The sequence below is a fragment of the Lepisma saccharinum genome, chromosome 15 (genome assembly GCF_977018435.1).
Source record: "Lepisma saccharinum chromosome 15, izLepSacc3.1, whole genome shotgun sequence".
Lineage (NCBI taxonomy): Eukaryota > Metazoa > Arthropoda > Insecta > Zygentoma > Lepismatidae > Lepisma > Lepisma saccharinum.
This window is the reverse complement of record NC_139243.1, coordinates 21,820,017-21,844,833: the sequence shown is the minus strand read 5'-3', so window position 1 is coordinate 21,844,833 and position 24,817 is coordinate 21,820,017. Positions and strand designations below refer to the sequence as shown.

At 37.6% G+C, this 24,817-nt stretch overlaps 1 protein-coding gene across 1 annotated transcript in view; it reads right to left on the bottom strand.

The window, feature by feature from the left end:
* LOC145999639 (uncharacterized) overlaps nucleotides 1–17,588 on the bottom strand; it is an 83,891-nt gene extending 66,303 nt beyond the window's left edge. The window contains exons 1-2 of the mRNA XM_083136736.1: nucleotides 17,497–17,588; nucleotides 14,371–14,534 (exon numbers count right to left, since the gene is read on the bottom strand). Of these exons, the coding sequence (XP_082992862.1) occupies nucleotides 14,371–14,534; nucleotides 17,497–17,588 (256 nt within the window). The remainder of the gene's footprint in view (nucleotides 1–14,370; nucleotides 14,535–17,496) is intronic.
* Between the last annotated feature and the right edge of the window lie 7,229 nt (nucleotides 17,589–24,817).

Here is a 24,817-nt window from a genome sequence, read left to right as displayed (position 1 = left end):
GACGTTGTTCCTCTTCAGGATGATACCTCTTAGGATAATATCTACCTTCCTTTTCTTTATCCCATGACCTTTGCGTCTTTTTCAGCATGTCATCTGTCCTAAGGTATTCAATCAATTCTTCCACCTTCCTTATCTTTACTACAGCCACCGCTCTTTGCGTCCATATTGGTAGTGTTTGTATCACTTGTCTAACCAACTCTTCCTCATTCCATTTTTCATTCAAATTTCTGAAGCTCCTTAACGTTTCCCATGTGTGTGCTTCCAAACTCTCAACCTTGGACTAATCTATATATTTTCTTTTCAATGTCTCCAATTGCCTTTCCTTAATTTCCTCGCTACAATAATATTCCAAAAATTTTTTACTGAACTCTTCGAATGTTCCAAACTTGTGCTGATTTAACTGATACCAGCCTGCCGCAGACTTTTCAAAACATCCTTCGATTAAGTCTAGTATCATATTTCTTGGTATCCTCAATAGCTTCACGTTAGTTGTTAATTCCTTCAAGAATTTTCGTGGACACTTGTCAGATATATTTCCATTAAACATGGGCAAGTGCTGTAATTCATTAGGTTTAGGGATTCTTGTCTTATATCTTTCCTCTTCCAAATTACTTCCGTTTACTTTGTCCAACCATCTTCCATTGTCGCTCCCTTCTTCACTACTTTTCCATTTCCTTTTCTTTCTCTGATGATTCCTTTCATGCTTTATTTCCTCTTCTGTATTCGATTCATCACTACTACTTTCCTTTTTTATTCTTTTCTTTTCGTACTCTCCTTTTCCATCATTTCCTTCTCTATTGAAACCTATTGGCTTATCTTGTATTCTCATATCCTCTATTTTAGAAATTATTTCTCTCCATTGTACTTTACTCTCTTTCTTTCCTTTGTCGATCTTACTTTCGAGGGTTTGCATCTTCTTATTACTTTCCTCTAATTCTTCCCTAACTTCTTGTCGCTCTCTAATTATCATTTCTCTAAATTTCAAAGTTTCTTTTACTATTGTTTCTTGTCACAATTTTCATTTCTTGAACTCTGTTTTCTACTTCATCTATTTTGGAGATGTTAATATCTATCTGCTCCTTATTTGCCAAAATTTTGTTTTGTAAACCTGTACTCCTCTGCTGACATTCTTCATTCACCCTTGAAGCTTCCCTTTCGATCTTTCTATTAGTCTCTTCATATCTTTTATCTGACATCCTCATCATTTCTTCTATCTTTCTCTCAAATGTTTTCCTGTTTACTTCACATACTTCAGCCACTTCTTCCAACCTTTCTTTAACTTCTTTGCTGTTTTCTTCCATTTTTCGATTGTTTTCTTCCAACCTTTCTTTAACTTCTTTGCTGTTTTCTTCCATTTTCTCTTCCAACCTTCTGCTGTTGTGATCTTGACTTTCTTTTATTTCCATCATCATTTTCATCAACATCTCCATCGTATTTTGTTCTTCTTTCTTTCCTTCCTTTTCCTTTAACTTTACTTTCCTGCATTCCTTGCATTCGTATCCTTCTCCCCTTTCACATATCTTCTCATATTTTTTCTTTGCGGATTCCTTCACATAACCAGTGTTTAATTTCTTCACATATCTTACACTGTATTATTTCTTCCTTATTTCCTTCTTCGCCACAACATATATATTTTCCTTCTTCCATATTTGCTTTACTTATCTTTCCAAATTCTTGTTCTTCGCGTTATTTCAACCTATGGTCAGTATTGTGCCCCACACGTTGGTCGCCATTAATCAATGCCACGTCCTCTCACGTAAGCATCTACCAGCTTAGCACAGGGGAGAGACAATGAGATACCTCTGGGCACAGACCAAGGTTACTAACGCTAAGAATATATGAAAGGAAACAACAAATTTAACCCACTACGGAGGGTACAATTCGAACTATATTCTTGAATAATTATATACAAATATTAATATCTTTGTAAATCCTTTTATACAATATTATTCTTCTATTGTAGCTAATCTTCTTCAGGCTTCTTCTTCTTGTAATCAATATGGCCTCTTCTTCTTATGGCCTCTTAATTAATATGGCATCTTCTTCTTATAATTAATGTGGCATCTTCTTCTTACAGCCTCTTAATTAATATGGCATCTTCTTCTTATAATTAATATGGCATCTTCTTCTTATAATTAATATGGCATCTTCTTCTTATAATTAATATGGCATCTTCTTCTTATAATCAATATATCATCTTCTTCTTATAATGATTAATATAGCATCTTCTTCTTATTAAGGTGCCTTCTTCATGCAATTAATAAGGCTTCTTCTTCTTATAATCGCTAAGGCTTCTCCTTCTTGTAATCAATAATATTTCTTCTTCCTTTTCTTTGTCGATCCAAATTTACGGAAATATTAATAAAATCAATTCCCCAGACAAACAAAGAGAAAGGGGTTAGTTAAAGATCGCCGCCTAGCCGGCGCTAACCTTAACTTGGAGCTACAGTGTATGCGCTTCCAAATGTGCTCGGGTGCTGCCGTGAAATGGCGCTACACCTGGGGAAAACAACCCAAAAGCCACACGAAACTCTCAGTTCGTGGGAACTGTAATAGACACAAAATCGAAATTACAACTCGACTTCATTACTTTTGTATATTAATCACTTATGTCATTACTGAATGATAATTCCCCTTTTCTCCTTATTTATATCCTTTTATTATGTTAAACTTATTTATTTATTTCCTTATAATTATTATTAATATATACAATCATTATTTCATCACGTCTGCTCTTTCCGTTGTTTCTATTTACAATCGTATAAGTTCTCCTGGGTGGTGCCATCTCTTACCCACTTTCTAGACTGCTTTATGCATCACCTCATATAACCGTTGTTCCTTTTGCATGCTGCCATCTATTGTCCTTTATTTTCAAAGAATAGCAATGCAGTTTGTGTACGTGACAATTCCGATAGCGAAGACATGGCGTGCCAGGTATTTTCCATCCAAGCCCAGTCTTTTGACATGGCTACCGCACAAAGACAAGACTCCTACTTTGGCAACATAATTAAAATATTAGAAGACGACCCCTCAGCTAACCCTAAGTATGAAAAAACAGCGTATTCTTTCACTCTTGAGAACGGTCTGCTCCATAGGCTTACCAGATTCGCAAACAGTTACAAGAAACAGGTTTGCGTACCCAAAGCGAACCGTAAAGAAGTGTTCGAACTTGTGCACGCTAATCAGAACATGAACGCTCATCAGGGAGCAGATAAAACTTACAGGCACCTTGTATCTCGGTATTACATACCAGACATGAAACGCTATGTGTATGTTTGCGGCCCCCTTGCGTCAAATACTAAAGGTCACAAGTATTTTTTATCTGTAGTGGATAGTTGTACAAGGTACTTCGTGGCGACCACCATTCCGAATCACGATGCCAAATCAATTGCTGACGCACTTTTTCATTGTGTTTTCCTCAGGTTTGGTCTCCCAGCTACGATCGTTCTTGATAAATCTTCTTCAAATACCTCAAATCTAATGCATGAGCTAGCTCAGTTAACTGGCGTACAGCTAAAATACGTAAATACTGCGGCTCATTACAGAAACGGCTTAGTGGAAGCATCCGTCAATTACCTTAAGAATATCATTAAGCCTTACGTTCTCACAACAAAAGGTTAATGGCAAGATTATTTGCAATCTGCTGTACAAGCTCACAACATAAGCTTCCACGACTCTGACCGCCAAAGTGTATTTTATTTGTTACACGGGTTCGAACCACGTCTGCTGATAGACGCAGTCATCCCATCCCCCCCCACAAGCAACGGCCCCTACAAATGAGAAACGGCTGGAACAGTTAAAAGACATTCGCAAGTTGGCTCACGACAATTTAAAGAAGCGCTTTCTACAGCAAAAGAAATATTCGGATAGTATTACTCAACAAACCGAATATGCGATAGGACAAGATGTTTGGATCCTCGAAAATACACCTGCCCCAAACACCCCCCGCGCTTTTGCCATCTATTACAAGTTTAGAGGTAAAATAGTAGAGAAAATGAACGCGAATTCTTACAAGGTTTCATTCAAAGATGGTCGAAATAGAGAGAAAGTCGATACTTTCTCAATAGCTAGACTAAAGCCTCGCTTTGAGGGCGATCTCTCTGACACAGATGAACAGACAGATCCCTCTCACAGTACTGCAGATTAAAAGAAAAGAAAAACTAATTTTTGTTGTGTACTCACCAGGCACATGCTCCAATGTCCCCCCCCCCCCATGCTCCGACAAAACTCACTAAACACACAATCACTGCACTAATTCTCCTTTCTCTTATCCATGGCTCTCCCATACGTTAACCGCAGCATTTATTTCAATGTGAATACATATTGGAATTAACACAACTCCAGTGTTGCCAGATTGATTTTTTTTCTCACAAATCAGAATAACGAAACGGAAAGAATAGCAAACTTTTCCGAGCATAGCATGGCTACAAGAAACAGTAATTTTTACACGCGCACAAGACATAAAACCAACAACACAGAAAGCACGATGAATTGTTTCAGACTAGCGATTCATTCGAACCAGTTGAAACAGAGTGCATCGCGTATATGCTTACTCCTCAGAATTCGTGTGTCCTTGGGAACCATGTATGGAAAAGCATAGCATCAAGCAAACTCATCAATCAAATGAAAGTCAGCATTTCACTGTGTCAGTAGATTATGCTGACAGCCCCGAATTGCTGTGTGTATGACACAGTTTGGGCTGAAGAATATAACAAAGCTCACAAAGCATAAATAAAGAATTGCATTCATGTTAGGAAGCTAGAATTGTTGGCTCAGGAATACTCGATTCTTCTCGTTTCAAACTATTCTTTATTAACAATAATAACAAATCAAAAGTGAGAAATAATAACATTAATATTAACAACACGAACATTATGCAGAAATGTCAATAGTGCATAAACTTATGCTTTATTCTAGTGTCACTCATTCATTCCTTACAGCAAGTTAATAAGTAAATCACTAATAAATAAGTAAGAATGTAGCAGTGAACATTAATTATTCTGCAACGACACATCCCACATTGCTCAAACTAATATTTCGTTCAATTCCGTTACTTTTTATCCCAAGAAAGTTAATGCTCTCTCACCCCATGTTCTCCTCCAATCCCCAAGTCATGTTGCGTCATATTTATCCATTGCCTTATTCGTTATTCTAATGCTCAGTATAATCCTCGTTTACTTGTATTACAAAATCAGAACTTGTAGAAAACCCATTCGAAAGGTTAACGACTACGAAATTTCAACTATAAGTGCACCTTTGCCGTCGTTATCTCGCCCATTAGTACGACCTCCCCCTCCGCCCCAAACAATCTCTATGGCAGTCCCCACAAATCAAGCTTCCCTAATCCCATCAGTAGCTCCACAAATTCAAACCCTCAAAGTGAAACGCACCCCTCCCCCACAGTCTATCTACTCGCAAGAATATATTTCCCACACTCTCCTTCTATAATCACCCCAACTCTCGGCTAAGGGACAGACGTCATTCCATCCGGAAGCAGCCCAGAGGAGTACCAACATCTTCGACACCAGGACTCTAACCTCCCCCGCCTCGCTGTGTTTCAATCAGTGCATCGAAACGGTGCTACGTGTCGTCACCCGTGGCGACACACTTCAGTGCTCAAAACAAACAGTATAAAAGTGCTTCAAACCAAACAGTGTATAAGTGCGTCGATTCACAGTGTGTAAACAAGAAAAGTAAAATCACAAGTCGTTATTTCTTTATGCAATTAAAGCTCTAAACAATTATTTTAAGTTTAATGACTTCCACTTCACGACATGCAGTTTAAACAATTGACAGTATTCTAAACAAATAATACTGCAAAACTTATGTAAAAAAAATATGTTATTCATGGATTAGGATATTAATAATAAGGTAAATACAACAAAAACAACAACACAAATATACTCAGTGCCACAAGGTCAGGAACACTACTAGTACATGGACACTGCCAACAAAAACAAACCGTAATTTCTTGGGTGTAAATCTGATATCTTGCTTATCTACAAAGGAATTGCATGCCAAATGCATGAACACTGCAACGTAAGCAAGAATTTCTTTTGTGCATATCAACAGGTGAAGGGATAATCAATTATGTAATCCATAGGTCAACAGGTACCTTACTTCATACTGTTATGTAACATTTTTTTTTTTTTTTTGGTTCAAATAAACTAACCTCATATAATCTTTCTCAAGGCGATGGGTAACCACAAGCCTGTGGATACTCTACGAGCAGGGGAATGTGGAACGATTCAAGGGAAACTCTGTAAAAAAGGTAAAATCTCTCGCCAGACATCAGTGCTCGGTCAAGCGACAATTTACAAACACAAGGTAACATTCCACAAATAGCGGAAACACATGACGTCAGGAGACACGGCATTCTTCGATACTACCGGGTTCAAGCCTGCCATCGGCTGGCAAATACGGAAGTGCTGTCCAAGCAGCTAGGAAGTATTTGCCAGCAGCTTAAAAGACCTAAGCACCAGAATTCGACTGTCAGTCAAGGCTCAGTCGTTTCAGTCGGCTGAGTCAAGTCCCAGAATTCAAGGACCTCCAGAAGAAACCCAGGCGAAGACCTCGACACCTTCCAGGTCTCAGCCCGGCTCGGGAAACCGAGACGAAGCTTTCACCTAAGGCAACCGCAGTACATTCGCGAGTTGACTATCTTCGGCACCACGGCCTGCAACTTGTAGCCGTCGGTCAGACCATCGTCCCGGCACCTTTTCTAGGGCCGATACTCCAAGACCAGCGTGTGCTTCGTCACCAGCCACGGGCAAGAAGACCGAAGGCCGTCGAACTCAGGACTCCGTGCTCTGTCCACACTCAACCGCTTGGCCGAGAGGTAAGATGTACGTCGTCTACATCCCTTGAAATCATTCCACTCCCTGCCAGAAGCCTGTCAGCGAGATTGTATGGGGACCATAAACGTAACCTAGCTCAACCATCTGACCCCTGAAGCGTTCACAGTAAGGATCCCCGTAGTTTTAGTAATTGAAACCAGTGAACGCATCAATATATATATATTTTTACGTCAGGCTTTTCTGTGTAAATCATTCACCTAATTTCAGAGTGGGCATCTGAAAATACAGTTGAGTTTTGCATACATCAGATTATATTCCTTTATTGTGACTAAAACACATTAAAGAGATTATAGAGGCCAGCAAGGGAACCTCAAAGTAGACTTCACACAAAGTATTTTAAGTGCTGGAGGAAAAATAATGGCCAACATGCTAAAAAGACCATATCAGGAAATATAAATACATAAATTATGCTAGCAAATGCATTTAAAATTCACGAAACAACAGGGGAAAAAAAATAAACGCCAAAAATGAAATAAAGAGGCAAAGAATACTGAAAATGACCTAAAAAGCGAAAAATAGGCTGCCATTTTTGTAAATATGAAATATTTAAATCTTTTCTACACTGTTGATCTTTAATGATACATTTTTGCAATCATTTGTGAGGTATATATTTATAACCACAATGCCACATCACTTCAAAATCGCAAAGAGTGAATGAAAATGTCTCAAAAATTTTCTTCCAGAAAGTAAGTTTCCCTGGGGCCGTGTACAGAAAGAAACACAATAGTAATGAAAATTTTTATTGGAGCAGATACAGCATTTCTTCAGCTATTTTTCAACATACTCCCCACCGGAATTGTAACATTCGTCGTACCGTGGGATCAACTTTTGTAACCGTGTCGAAGACATCTGCCACCTGGGATCGGAAGCATTGTGTGACAGCAGTCTTCATCTCCTCATCACTTTGCAAATGCTGACCCAACAGGAATTTCTTAAAGTGTAAGAAAAGATGGTAATCACCGGGAACGAGATCCGAGATATAGGGTGGATGGTCAAACACTCCCAGCGGAAATCCTGCAGATGATCTTTTGTGCGCTGAGCCGAATATGGTCGACTATCTGCAAATTGCCTGTACCAGCGACGCAACATCTGTTTGCTCATGATGTCTGTCCCATACACCTGAAACAGATGGATTTTGATCTGTGCTATGCCTTGTGCATTCAAAAACTTTATCATTGACAGAACCTCACAGTCAGCGGGAACTGGAATAAGAGCTGCCATCTTCAACCACTACTATGGTGCTACTGTGAGTTGTCAGGGATTGTTGCCTGTTGCATATGATTGCCACGTCATGCATTTCTCACGCATGCACACTATCCTCTCGCAATGCATGGCCTGCTATCTGTTGCCCATTCGGGAAACTTACTTTCTGGATCCGGCTCGTATCACCGAGGTGAACCTATGGAAATTGGGAAATATCTTACTTCATCCCATCACCAATTACTATAACATAATTTTCCATATGTTATGTGAAATCAGGGGATAATCCCATTTTGTTATGGTAGAAACTAACTTCTGAATAAAAAGAAAAAACAACACCGTGTAGGAAAATTATCTGGGAAACAATGAACTGAGTAATCAACTTGCAGAATATCTGACACTACGTATATCAATTATGACTACAATAAAACAAGTATAAGTTTTGGGTCATTTAAAATTATGTTCTTTAAAGTGGTATCTTTCTTACCAACTCATTTAACACAACTTCAGGTGTGAGTACCAGAGGAGCACAATTCTCATTGTTAGCATATTAACACATTGGGGGCATAGCCCGCAGTGCACTTAAAGTCAATGTGGACGAACGACGGGCGTAGCCCGTCCTGAAGTATGCAATCGCTTTGCCGATTGAACGACGGTCTACTTACTTCGTCTCATGCGCGTGTTCATTCAAGCCCTTCTGTTGAATTTATGACTGCTAGGTGACTCATGTGCTATTTTTATCTCGCACCTGTGACTGTTTGTTGTCGCGTTGATTTACGATGATTGTTTAGAATGGCATCCTTAGATCCAGACTGCATAGCGGAAATTCCACCTCAGAGTTTGAAGTTAGCGACGATTAAGATGATGCAGATGAATTTGAATTTTGGAAGGTAGGTTATATTCGTAATAATTATTGTAGACAATATAAACAGTGTTGCAAACTCCAGTATTTTATGAATGAAGTGAGAAGAAGTAATTATTCATCTTGCCTCTTGCTTGATTCTCCTACATGCACTAATGTATTTTTAGTTTTCCATTTATTATTTTGTATAGTGTATGTCAAATGAAAATTTATTTTATTTAGTTTATTTATTTATTTGTTTAATTTTTACAGATGACGCAGAACAAACTGATACATCGTCTGGTCCTGTCCTGCAACCAATTTTTCATACAAAAGATAATTATTTGTAATTTGTAATTATTTTTTGTTATGTGCACATAAGAAGTATTCTTATGCAAGATTCGAAAGATGTATTGATAGAATATGTAGTTAATTATTGAAATTTCCAGATTACGAACCTAAAATATCTCAATATTAACATTTGTTACAATGTTGTACTTTTTTTTTCTTCACAAAGCATTGCTGAAAAAATAATAAAAAATGTCTGAAAATGAAAAGAAAATTTAACAATTTTTTGTTCATTGAAAAGAGGAAGTTTTGTAGTTTTAAGAAATATGTGGTAAATAAAAACAAATTAAAAATATTTTTTTTTATGATTTTTTGAAAAACAACCTAAAACCGCAGACCAGAGGTAACAATGCTGTATTATGAAGCCAGACCCGAATGTGTTAACCCTTATTTGTTGTGCACGATCTCTTGTTTCGTGTGTAGTTCTAACATTGTCATAAGAAGAGCAGATAAAACAGCCATTCCTGCAAATTCCGAGGGAGATTGACTCAACAGATGGACAGTTTTATTCAAATGACCATCGAGACCCATCAACATAACATTTGTTTTGAAAAATTACAAGGTGTACTCCAAATTAGGTTTTCTGTGCATGAAGTGGACTCAAAATAAAAATTCAAAAATCTCATTTATCAAATTTTATGGTTGCACATGTAACATTGAAATTTTCAATATATGGAATATTACTAATTTTGTCCTGTGTATTTAATTTATTAACTTAAATATACATTTCATAGTTTAATAGAATCGTAATTGTTTGCAAAATAAGATTTAGTCGTAATAATTGAGGGTTTGGCATTTTAGACTTTAAATTGAATATATTTGAAAAACCCAGTTTCTGGCAACCTGCGTCACCATCAAGGTAATTTTTCTAGTGCAACCCACGAAGAATAAGCTAAATTGAGTAGTGGCAAGCAAAGATGTTTCTTCTAAAACACTGTCTTAAACAATGCTTAATTCGAAAAGATTCTTGCAATGAACCTCTACCAATCCCATTATAATAATTTTCGGTAACAGTTCCGTATAGTGGAGACGGATTTCTTACTTTTTACACAAGAAAGTACTTACGGAAATCATTTTCTGTAGCGTTGTTGAGGTTCGGTAATGTAGTTTTTATCCTTTTCAATGCCAATTCATGTTTTCTTCTGGGAAAATATCTCTCAGACACGGAATTGCTGTTGCTGCCATTTGCTTTCTGCATGTGAACACGATGTCCATGTGTTTTAGATGACGTAACCCCCAATAAGTGTTGCAAACCATGTTGGTGTAATAAAAGAACACGTACAGTTTATTCCGAGAAGTTTTATTGTGCTTCTCACTCGGACGAACACAAGTGCTACAAAAAAAAATATTCGAGAACCAAAACAGTAGAACATCGATAGTGCAGCATTGCACAGACTACAACCTATGTAGTACAGGGAGGTTATTTCAGTCGTTCACCGCCAGCGTGACGGCCGTTCCGCGGACTCTTCATGCAACAGGTCCCGGCAAATTGCGTTCAGGAAGTCCGTAACAGAAACCGCTTGTTTTGTAATGTTTCCACTTTTCACAATTACAGTTACAATTACAATTGAAATAAGCACGTACCTTGTCGCACGGATGCAGGAAAAGGTGTCCTCCCAAATACAAATATTTCCGGCACCTTATTTCTGACATCTAATCTTAGATTAGACATCGCTACTTTATCCTCAGTTGACAGAAAGGGAAGACAGCATCCCGGCGCATAAAGCAAACCGAAAGCGTAAAATGATATTTAAAAGTAATAATAATGATGATCACTAACCTCCTGTGTTATAAGAGATGTTGAAAATGACTTCCTTCAACAGCAATACAACACGTTTCTTAGGTTCAAGAGATCCTGTCTATCGTAATCCCTGACCACTTTTCTGCAAGAATTCGTTTTCACGTAATTATCGTACATAAAAACTCTATGTTCAAGACTATATTTGTTTAACGACATAAGTAATGAATGAATAACAATTAACACACAATAAAGCACTGGCCACGAGTAAGCACATTACAATAACACAGTATAAGCAACACGCGTACTGATAAATGAACAGAAGTGAACATGAACGTACACTGACGTATGGTAGCCGACAGTGTTGCTAACCATTTTTCGGCAATGTCCCTACAGATGTAGTCAAAATGTCCCTACAACTGACCAAATGTCCCTACGCCAAGTAAAGTGACTAAAAAAAAAACACCTCATGAGCATGCAAACAGAAGATAAAATATACACATTTACTTACCAAATCTTTCTGCTCGGTGCTTCCACAATTAATGAAGGAGCGAATTTACAATACAGGACCTCTCCCCGATTTTTTGTAATATTTCGCATACTCACTAATTGAGGCCTCCTAATCACGAATTTGAAGTTAAAATTTGGGGGGTCACGTGTAGAAATTGCAAAATAAGTGACATTGAGTGGTCCGCGATCGGCACGATTGCTTATTATTTACCGGAAGATTTTGTGTTTCCAATACTTAAAAAACGAAATATACATTCCTGATATTACTACGACCCCAAATTTTAACTATGTTTGCCTATCCTAACCTAACCTAACCGTACCTGAATGGTTCGTGGGGCTATCCGTCAATGGTTTGTTGGGCTACCCGTGCATGTTTTTTTCGAGCCCAAATTTTAACTATGTTTGCCTAACCTAACTTAACCTAAACTTACCGAGAATGGTCAGTGGGGCTATTCCTGAATGGTTTTGCGGTAATTGTGATTACGAACCGATAAAAAATATTATTTTCGTAGCACTTTAACGGCAAACGTTCATCATCGAAGACGCCATTTTCGTATCCTGCAATTTTATGATTGATGTACTGTTGCCAAATTTACCTGTAATCAAATCAGTTCTTCTACATCGTGATTGTCGCTGTCACATGTAAGCACGTTCTTTGGGCAATATACTGAAATCCATAAGTTTATTAATTAGCCCACAGCCATCCTCCTGCACACTCCACCTAACTATCTGTACAACATTAACAACTTTTTTACTGTTCTCTTCCGCCATTCTTACACGATCCATGCTCTCCAAGTATGAAATCAACAGTGTGGCAACGCTGTAGACAGCGTAACTAATTTTAATTTGTTCATATCAACAAATATGGCTACCATACTTGTATACGGAGAATCATTGCGAGAATTGAAAAGCTTATTTTACAACTTCTACACGTTAATGAACATTTTTTCCCCCTCACCCCAACATGTTAACTTGAGATAAATAATCACGAATAATTATTTCGTGAGTATAAGACGTAGCATAGAAATTACAGAAGGGTCCGGTATTGTAAATTCTTGCCTTAATGAATAATAGGGGTGTGCTGGACAGAATTTTTTGGGTCGGGACGGGATCGGGACGGTAATTTTTTTAAATCCCGACATTCGGGACTGAAAAATTTGCAATTTCCCGACCAAGTCGGAAAATTTTCTGGACGGGAAATGTTCGAAATTTCCCGAAGCACTGGAAATCTCGAATTTTACAAGTCATTTTCACTTTAAGTGATTGTTTTTGCATTTCTAGAATAAAAACTTACAACTTTCGATAAGTTCCAGAAACTTACAAGGCAGAAAACGTCGAGAATTAACGACTTTTTAAAGTAAAGAATCCAGCACACCCCTAATGAATAATGTTGAGTCGTTTACTGTTGATTATGTTATTTGAAGTCATACATGCTGCTGCTGTGAAGAGATAGATGTTGGTTGGTGATGCTGTATTTCCTGCATTCTTTAACAATTTTGGTCCCATTTTATTTCCCTTTTTTGTTTTTGTATCACTTAACATTGAAAATATTCTTTCCGTTTCCGCGTTAGAATGCGGCAATGTTAGCACTATTTTCGCGAGAGTGGAAATGTTTTCAAAAAGGAACTTGCCTTGAAAGTTTTTGGTAACCGATAACATGTTCCAAAATTCTGATGGAGATCTGTTAGTTAGTTCTTTTTTCTCCTCCTCGCTAAAGTATCCAGATAAACTAATTCATAAAATGTAATTTACCAAGATTGAAAAAAGTACCTACGTTTTCCATCATTTGGCAAAATCTGTCCCTACGTTCCTACGCGGGCGAAATTTAGTGAAAAGTCCCTATGCGTAGGGACATGTCCCTACGGTTGGCATCACTGCCGACACGTGCAGTATGAAGCGCCCTCTCGCGGCTGACAACTCACCCAACCCCCGATAAGCTGTAGGCGCTGTCGCGACAACTGAGAATAAAGTAGCGATGACTAATCTAAGATTAGATGTCAGAAATAAGGTGCCAGAAATATTTGTATTTGGGAGGACACCTTTTCCTGCATCCGTGCGACAAGGTACGTGCTTATTTCAATTGTAATTGTAACTGTAATTGTGAAAAGTGGAAACATTACAAAACAAGCGGTTTCTGTTACGGACTTCCTGAACGCAATTTGCCGGGACCTGTTGCATGAAGAGTCCGCGGAACGGCCGTCACTCTGGCGGTGAACGACTGAAATAACCTCCCTGTATATTAACTCTTGATCTCTCGTTTATACACTTTATATGTTTATTGACAAAAACACTTGACTTGATGACTTGTCTAAGATGCGTCATGAAGTTTTTTAACTATATTTGCCTAACCTAATCGAACCTAACCTTACTGGAAATGGATTGTGGGGCTAACGTTGATGGTTTATGGGGCTAACGCCGATGGTTTGTTGGGCTAATGAGGTATTAACATAATTTCCAATCCAGCCACGAAATTAGGAATTTTTCGGTGAATAAGGTTGAAACACTGCATTCACACTCCAAATCGACAATACACTGCCACATCGTGCGATGAACCAGTACGCTATCGCCATATTGCGTGTTAGAGAACCGAGAAAAGGAAGAACAGTAAGTACTCGTAAATGACATTATTTCTGTTAGAAATTCATTATTACACCTAAAGAAATGTTCCGCAATGCAGAATTCTAGGTTAGCAATGTAAAAAAGTGCAAAATAAATGATTTCTAGGTGTCTCCACTATACGGAAGTAGTACCTAATTTTCCACTGTTGGTTGCTTCCTAACTGAAATTTCAACGTAAATAATATCACTACTTTCAAGATAAGTGTACGTTTCAGAAATTCTAGCTACCAAAAACTGTGGAAAATTATCTTATCTTACCTTCTAGATCCTTTTCTAGCTTGAAGAGGCCCATCTCAAAATCCAAAGTCAATTTGCCAAGAGCTGCATAACATTTTTCTTTTGATAAATTATCAAACTCTGGATACCCCTCTGTCTTTAATAAGGAATTATCTTTTACACCTTCATGGGGCCATTCTGGCAATCTGTTGGAAGAAACAAGAAAAACATATTGATATTAATTCAAGTTTGGTCCAAAAACACACACAAAACAAACAATAATAACAATTTAATATAATCACAATAATTACTTCATGCATTGACTGGTATGAATTTTTACCAACATAAACAGAATTTACTGATATACTGTTACATATTATACCAATCCAATTTTAAATTATTTTCAGGTGGAATCTGAACAGTTCATTTGCTTACTTTATTTAAGAATGAAACCACGTGACTGGCTGCAATGTTTTTGCTTTAGACAAAGAAACTACATTTTTTTGGACATTTTCTTTACAAAACCAAAGTATATCAAATTACACATTTATGTTCATAAAAATAATAACAACAGAATTTTGCTCCAAGTTATACATTATTTGTATAAATATTTGATCCAGTAATTTAGCCACATACCCCCAACTCCTCCCAAATTTTCCTCAACAACCCTGTAAAATTGTTCCCAAAAGCACTATTTACGGCCACTGTGTGATCCATTAAATTTACATCCCTTAAAAATGACCTCATATTCTCCAGGTGGAAAATTCTGGATAAACCACTGATTTGATTTATAAATGATTTATATTTATTGATATCTCAATATACGCCAATTTCAATGAAACACTGTCATTTATTGAGTTAGTTTGGCCCAAGTTCCTTTTGTTTCATTGCGATTTCATCATGCTACGAATGCAATTTTTACATGGTTCGATTTCGATGTTCGTCTGTTAACACATACTGCGGAGTTTTAGCGATTACTTAAGGTTTCGTTCAATATATGCTTTCGTGGTTAGGTTAGGCAGGTTAGGTTTGGTTCTCTTGGCATTAAAATAAAGTCCCTAAATGAATTCTACTAAGGTTCCTATTTATTTCTACATTCATTCCCACGCTTCTACGATATTTACTGTCGCTTCTTGATGGATAATCTCTTGTCCATGAGAAGTGCGTAAGGTAATTATCAAGTTGTTTTTTCCAACATAAATAACTTTTTCATTAAATGGTAAGTATCCCCGAAACGGCTGGATTTCTTTATTTTCTTCTTTTTCACATTGGTACTTACGTATTCTGCATTCCTAAGGATTCTTGAAGGTGCCATTTCATTTTTTTTCACGCAAATAATCTCAATTTTCGACATATCGAGTAATCATTGTTTGTTCGTTTTCGCTTGCGTTACACGCAATATGGCGGAGAAATCTAGACTAGCGTTGTCGATGATCAGTGGTTCTGCAGTGTTGCAACCTTCTTCATCGAAAAATACCTACGGTACTAGTTTATTATTGTGGGGACAGGGGGGCAGGTGACTACGGCCAATTTCGAACATGCCTTTAACAGGGAGTCTATAGAAAAAGCCAGGGAGCCAGAGCGGAGCGTAGTGGATGTGGGACCGCGTTAGTGGTTGGGGGTGGTAGGTCAATTACCCCAGGGCGGAGCCCAGAATGGGTGGGAAATTTCAACTCGAGTTTACAATTGTGGGTACAGGGGGGCAGGTGACTTCGGCCAATTTCGAACATGCCTTTAACAGGGAGTCTATAGAAAAAGCCAGGGAGCCGGAGCGGAGCGTAGTGGAGGTGGGACCACGTTAGCGGTTGGGGGCGGTAGGTCAATTACCCCAGGGGTGGAGCCTGGAATCTGGACACCGTGCAATTTCACCACGCATCCTGTGCACGTCATCATCTCACAAATTCGTATTCACAAATGATGCACAATTACATACGTTCATTTACGTTATACTACTGTTACACAGTAGGAAAACTGCATGTTTGGAAACACTGACCGGTTGTTACGTCATCAAGCGGACGCAAAATTTGGTTCACGTAGTAGAATGACAGGTTTCGTGCATCGGAGAGACATTAATGTTCAAAAATAGATTATTTTCCATGAAAATTCTTTCAGCGAGGCGAAAAAACACTTTCCACACCTTTATAGAATATACAGAAACTCTTTTTTCGCTAAGTACTTTCTCCTTTAAAATTGAAGAAATGCATTTCGGGGAAACTTGAATTTTACCCTTTTTTCAAGTCCAAACAGTGCTCATTACTTTAAGGAAGGTTCAAATTTCGTGTGACAATGATTTCCAAAAATCTACGATAATTAGTCTTTGTGCTAGGAGATAACATAAACCAATTGGAACCGTTACCGTTAGTTTTTTAGTCATGTTTCGATTGCAACATAGTAATTATCATCTTCAATCACATAGGTTTCCTGGATACAATTTCAGACTGGGGGGATCCTAGATGTGAAGGAACAATATGAGAGATGTTAGAAACGTGCACAAACTGCAGTGAAGAAAAACCATTGTATCCTAGTGTTGTATGCTTTAATGCATAACAAGGAAAATAGTTGATTTGTATTTGTAGTTTTCTGAACAGTGTTTATTTTTTAAGCAATATGTGCATCAGCATTTGTATAATCCTTTATGTGCAATCTAGTATTAAAGCATTTTCATCAGTGAGAGTAAATGTGTAACACAATATAATCTCACTTTCTTGTTTGAAAAAACAAAGGCTGTCATTACAACATGTAATATTGTCAGATCAAATAATGCATCACATTGCTGTTGGAAAAAATGTTGGAAATTTCTATGACCTCATGTCACCAGTTAGGTTGAAAAAAAGTCACCATTTAAGGTATAACGAAACCTAACGAGAAATACCTACCGTAAATTGATACCAAACGTAACTGGCCTAACCTATTGAAGTAATCGGAATGTCTGCCAGCTTAGAGAAACATATACGAAGTAAAGTGTGTGTACATGCAATAGTTTACATAAAGAAACTCATAATCCTGTCATGTCAAAATTTGGGATGCTTAGGAATAAGCAAAATACATAACACCGGTACAAGGACAGTGTGAAGATACGTGTACTTAGAATTCAATTAACGAACATTTCTGCAACAATAATAATAATATTGAAAATATTTGCAATCATAGTTAATTAAACTTTCTTACAAAACAATATATCCATTTCTGACATGGTTTACAGGCAATAGTCTACCAAACCTAATCAATTTACTGTTTGTTCTACACAAGGAGGCTGCCATGTTTGAGTACAATAGTTCTTACTATTTGTCCCACACTGTACTCAAAAGACTTTTAGTAAAAATACATACATGTATATCATGGATCTCTGTTCAATGAAAAACTGATCTTAATTCTCACAATTTAGATATATTTTCAGAGAAGTTAATATATATTTAATAATACGTAACGCTAATTACATGTGTATGATCTTGTATGAGGGAAAATTCGTAGAAGCATTAAAGCAAAAGTAGCGAATCGACGGGTACTAACTTCTTGCAATTCGCGATTACACCTGAGCGCTAGTGTCGCTTCCAGTATGGCCTCTCTATGTAGGATAAATCTTCGTTTACATTCAGTAGTAATCCCTGCAATTAGAGACGTGCGGTGCGGGACAGAATTTTCTTGCTCGGGACGGGAAATTTTTTAAATCCCGACATTTGGGACGGGAAATATTCGCCATTTTCCGACAAAATCGGGAAATTTTCGGGACGGCAAATGTTCCAAATTTCCCGAAACTCTGAAAATCTCGATTATACAAGGAATAAAAACTAACAATTTCCGATAAGTTTCAGAAAATTAGACTGCAGAAAACGTCGAAAATCAACGACTTTTTAAAATGGCCATTCGGTATTTCCCGACTGCTCGGGATCCCTAAAAGTCGGGAAGCCATTTCCCAAAGTCGGGATCGGGACGGGAATTTTCGGAATCCCGCACACCAATACCTGCAATTAATACAAACTTACGTTGAAACTTGAAACATTGAATGTAATATACATATCTCTTGGGGTGTGTAGGATCCCGATTTTTCTGGATCGGGATAAAAGTTTCCCGTCCCGATACCGAATTTTGGAAATAATTTCCCCGCCTTTCGCGGATCCCGAATCATCGGGAAATTGCAAACGGTAGAGATTAAAACTTAAAAGTGGTAAATTTAGCATGTTTTCTGTACTATAACCACAGACAAAGAACCAGGCCCGTTGTCAGGAATTCTTTGTAGGGGGGGCGAAGTCAATCCTAGAGGGGGCAAATTTTAAATATATTGTGTCGCATTGGCAGACATAGCAGGTTACACAGAGGCACTTGCCTCATCCCCCAAAAGAGATACGTAACAGAAAAGGGATGATATCTTGAAACTGCAACGAAAAAAAAAATCTTCGAGCAACATCAAATAACAATATTTCGATAATGACCTTTCCAGATTGCCAAAGAATATAAAGTTTAACATAAATAGGATAAGGGACTGTATCTACTTGATATATACAGGTCGATAATGTTAATAGACGATTAATATGTACCAACAGCTTTGGGCCTCGGCCTCTCTGCAGAACTGATTATGGGAGCCCATTATAAATCATGCTTCATAATGATTCCCTCTAGTTTCCCGTATGCAAGATTTTTATGCCCAAAGGAATCTAACGAGAATTCAACACCACCTTTGTGTCTGATCACGTTGAAGACATCGGAAGCGGTGGGGGAGGGGGTCAATGGATTTGTCACGTTGTTTCTTGATGTATGCTAACCTAACACGTGCGTATGTTTGTGTGTGTGTGTGTGTTTGTGTGTGTGTGTCTGTGGAGGAAATGCACGCGCAACCATTGCGTATGATGCAAAGACATGAAGAAATGATTTAAAGATGGCGCCGAAGGTGCTGTACCCCGAAAGCTTAGCGGCTAAGGTTATTGCTCTGTAAAACAAGAGGCGTCGAGGGTTCGATTCCTGGTAGAGTCAATATTGATTGATTGATAGATTGAGTTAGTTTTTTAAGTCCGTTTTATGCACGGCAAAACTAATCAGGATTGGAGCTACAGTTGAAAAGTGGTGATTCGGACCACTATGTGCCTCCACCGAGTATCGAACCTGGGACCCCTTGATTACAAGGCGACGATGTCAATATTGAATGGTCTCGATTAGCCTGGGTGTAAATAAAGGCAACAAAATGGTTGAGTTCGAAAATCGAGTTGGGTTAGTGGTTAATGTTGTCATATGGCAATGAAGAGGTCGCGGGTTCGATTCTCTACGTAGTTAAATTAGGCCAATTGTTTAGTCCCGCCATTATAGGCCCCCGATTAGTCCATCTGTGCATGAATAGTGTTTGAATAAAATCAATATGGCGGCCTTGGGTTAGTGGTTAATGTTATCGCCTGGTAATGAAGAGGTCGCGGGTTAGATTTTCTAGGTAGTTAAATGAGGCCAATTGTTTTGCCCCGCCATTATAGGTCCCGATTAGTCCATCTGTGCATAAATAGTATTTGAATAAAATCAATATGGCGGCCGCGTTTTGTGTTTAGCTGCGGCGGCGGCGACGGGGGCGCGGCGCGGGGGCGGAGCGGGGCGGCGCGGCGCGGGGGGTGTTTTTTATTCCGCGAGATGTTTTAACCAAGTGGTTGAGGATTCGATTCCCAATGTTGGTGAAAATTGGTTATTCAATTGTATTTGTTTAAAAGTTCCGATTAGCTTTTTGTGCACAAAGAGAAAATTTATGCTGTAATGAAAAGGTCCCGGGTTCGATTCACAATGTCAAATTGGCTGATAATGATGTTGTTTTTAAAATAAAAAAAAGAAGTGTGTTGAGTTCCCATTAGTATTTATGCAGGAACAGATATTAAAAATCAAAACAAAATGCCTTTTGATTACAACGCAAAGACTTGACCGCTAATGTATAAAGATAAATTAGAATCTGTTGTTTTGCCGTGTGGGGCCCCAGTACCGATTAGCTTAAATGCATAAAGAGTAGGTAAAATAAGCAAGATGGCCGTCACTATTGTTTTGTGATCAAAGAGGAGTCACAAGTTCGATTCAATCAAAGGAGGCAACATTCTATGTTTCAATTCCATGTAAAAGTCTAAAGTTATGTTTCGATTAACCTCAATGCATAAAGAGGAATTAAACAAAAAACAAGCAAAATGGCGACAGATGTGATAAAAGAAAAATTGAATTAGTTTTTTTATAGTGACAAGAAAAAATAGCGAATCACTGTTAGAAATAGAATGAAAATAAAGATACTTGCCTTTGCGTGTCCAGCGCTGTGCAGAAAAGCTCTCATGCTTTATCTCCGACAAGTCCACAATACACATTTTTTTTTATTGTATTGTTAATTATTAATGTTGTTATTAACACAGATTCTTACCAGTGTGAAGAAAAGCTCTCATGCTTTATCTCCGACAAGTCCACAATACACACTTTTTCATTATATAGTTAATTATTAATGTTGTTATTAACACCGAGTTTTACCAGTGTGAAGAAAAGCTCTCATGCTTTATCTTCGACAAGTCCACAATACACACTTTTTCATTATATAGTTAATTATTAATGTTGTTATTAACGATTGTTACCAGTAAAAATATAAACCATGAGGATTTTTAAAGGGGTGATAAATGAAAAAAAAAGCCAAGACATATATTTTATCCCTGTTTATTACCAATATTTACAAAATTCAAAAGAGCCGCACACACACACATACATATGTAAAATGTTTATATTGTGTCACCAGTTTATCAGCATGTTATTTAACAAGTTTTTATTCTTCAAGTTTGTTCACTCACCCACATAAGGAATTGTGTCACTATCATATCCATTTTCTGCTGCAACCACTGAATTAAAATGTTTCACTATTTTTTCCACAAGCATGTTCTCGCAAAAAACAAACACTTCTTTGGAAAGTCTTTTTCCGTCGATGTTTTGTATAGACAAAGGCTCAGGTTTTGTACATCCATGTAGATGGGAAAGCACAAACTTCTCCTTATTACATGCATGGACAGGGGAAATATCTGTGCAACCGAAACATTGCTCGCGAAGGTCGAGAATGCAAGATTCCACACAGTTTCCAAAATATGATTTCAGATACGGCGACACTGTTTCACACATAACTTTCGCATGCTCGATGCACACAAATATGTTCATAAAGTTCCGCCACGAACTTTCTGCGATGAACACTATCTCCAGGGAACCGTAAGCTGGTTTCTTCCTTATAATGATCTGACGGCGATTGTACAGTGTGGTTATCAGCAATTCATGTTGCTCACTTAGTGGGTAGGAAACACGAGGCTGCTCACCTGGAATAGCGATGTAATTGTCGATTACTGGAAACAATTCCTGAAGAGCGTGCCACTCCTGCAACTGTAGTTCAACACCGGCCGCCCCGCTTCTGTGTAGCCTGACCACAGGTTGGAAATCCAGATGAGAGGAAAGTCCGATTGAGATAACCTTTGTTTTCGAAGCATTCAAATAGTAGACGTGATCAAATAATATCGACTGGCGTATAAGACTAGTTACTTGTTTTTGTTCTTCAGGTAAATGCTGATCGCTCTCTTTCTGAAGAACCCCCTTGAAATTAGTGTACGGTTGAAATCTTTTTTTCAGCGGCATCGAAATAGAGGATTCCATGACTAAGAACTGCGAGATACTGCATGTCGCAGCGTGCAGGTATACATTTGAAGAAATGCGTGGGTGTGTTTTTGAGACGCATGCGCGCGTAGCAAACCAAGCATGTGCTGGACAAAAAAGGTGGAGGGGGGCGGGGCGTTACAAAGATCAATGGTGAGAGAAAAATCAGCAGAATATCATAAACGTCATATTGAGGAAATATTGGATAACAAATATTAATTAATTTAATTAAAGCATCAACCGCATTGTCGATCTGAAATTAGGTTTATAGACAGGGGGCAAAATGGAAAATATCGACGATGTTCTAGTATTGGATTGTTTCTGTATTTCCATCGGTATAATCCTCCACCACATTTGAAGCATACTGTTTTATCCTCTTTTTGAATGTAAAATAATCCTGCTTCGGACAGAGCTTCTACAAACGGGAATTCTTTTGATTGCCAGTTTCTGAAAGAGGACAATCTAGCATTGAAAGATCCCATCTCTGGATATTGCGTCATTGTTCTGTAAAGACACAAAACAAGATAAATATTATAAGTAAGCTGTTGTAAACTGTAACGCTACAAAATTATTAATATACTATTAGGACTATATGTAATTTGTATAAAATTTCAAGCAGTATTTACTGTCAATATTTTCTAGTATACGTACCGAGTATTATAAATTTAATTTACGAGTCAGCAAATAAGTTGTTATAATATTGTCGTTTTTTATCGGTACTGGGAATAAAATTTGAAATTTATGCATGGGTTTACCAGAGGCTCTATGGAATAAATACAGAAAACAGTAATGCCCACAGTACACAGACCCGTAACTTTGTATCTGATGAGTGTTGTACGTATAGAATTTAGAGTTACTTTCCAAAAATCGCAAATGGTTATGCACATGTGGAGGTTTTCCGTAACTATCAAAAAATTCCCCCCGGGAGTTACTGTCTATGTAAATTGCTACCCAGTGCTTCCCGGGGCTATCTTTGGGATCTGTATTTACAATCAACGCTGCTGGTAGTTCCACATGTACAGGTAATTCATTAGCTGCGAAAACCCCAACATGATGATTGTCAAAAGGCTCTATTTGATATTAACCAGTGAAGCAAATTTAAAGTCGACAGCATTGCTGGACACTAAATAGTAATATTGTGCAACTCACCTTTTTATACTTCAAAGTAGACGGTACACGTCACAGTAGATTCCAGAACCAATTTGATCTGGACCACCAAGCTGTTTATCGTTGTTGAAACAATGGAGAGCTATCTAACACAACGCTGATGCTCGGAATATGTAGGCGGGTTTTACAAACGCGCATGCGTACAGTGTTAATGCTACCTGGCATTTGTTGTGCTGTTGTAAAGTGAATTTTGTACTATAATATAATTGTCTGTATGTGTGTATGTGTGTGTGTGTGTGTATATATATATATATATATATATATACAGACACACACACATATTTATTTATTGATGAAGTATATACATATATATATATAATACAATACAATATAACATATATATATATATATATATATATATATATATATATATATATATATATATATATATATATATATATATGTAATTTGAAGATACAACATATCAGTAAAATCTAACAACTAGAAAAATATTCATAACATTCGACTTTTATATTATATGTAATTTAAAACATTTTTCAAAGTTTGAGAAATGGAGTGCTTGTGGAAACACCCGTTCTCTGCAATATTGGCTGGTCCATCAGGATGCGGAAATACATATTTTTTGAAGCATTTTCTCCAGTGTTTACCCCAAATGGTAAATGTAAAATTCAACAATATTTTGGTGTGCTACGGGGAATATCAATGATTTCCCTGGTTTTGTACAATTTCGGGAAGGAATGCCTAATATTGACCAATTTGTGCCAAATTCTGGACCTCATCTTATTATTATCGATGATCAGATGAGGGAATGCGATCAAAGAGTCACAGATTTATTCACAAAAGGGTGTCATCATCGTGATATTAGTATTTTCTTTATCACTCAAAATCTATTCCATCAGGGAAAAGGGAATAGGGATATATCTTTAAATAGTCATTATATTGTATGCTTCAAAAATCCAAGAGACAGAGCCCAAATTAATTATTTATCTAGACAAGTATACCCGGAGAATCCAAATTTTATAAAAGGTGCATATTACAATGCCACCGCTGAACGCCATGGATATTTGCTGTTTGATCTGAAGCAGAACACTCCGGAAGAAGTACGTTTTCGGTCGCGGATATTTCCCGACGATGATATCAATTATGTATATATTCCTACAAAAAAAGCAAGCATAATCACTAGTCGTTTATTCTGTCATCATGGCTCCAAGAGTGAAACACGCTAAAGTGCTCCAAGTTTTGTCGGATGCTAAACCAGCTCTTCGCACAGTGATATTACAAGCTGCTGATTCTTCCTTAGTTAATTCAATCTGTGAGTGTTGTTACAATGTTCTAAAAGGGAATGTTCCTCTTTCAACACCTCAGAAAACAAGATTGAGCCGGTACAAGAAGGTGATACGTAATCTCTCTGCCAAAGGACACTCTACAAAGCAGAAGAAACAGATACTAGTGCAACACGGAGGATTTCTACCTGCGTTATTAGCCCCTTTAATAGGGGGTGTGTTATCAAGTTTATTTAAGTGAAAAAAAATCTGAACATGGAGCATGCCAAAAAAATTGTTATAATACCTCAAGAATTTATGGATAACATGAGACATCCTGTTATGTCTGCACCGTCTACATCCTTATCGCAATTGGATCAGGATATGCAAGTAATTTTGAATCTCAAAGGTCTTTCGGATGATGAAAAATGGAATCGTTACAGCATTGTGCTCCAAAAATTTCTGTCTATTACTCG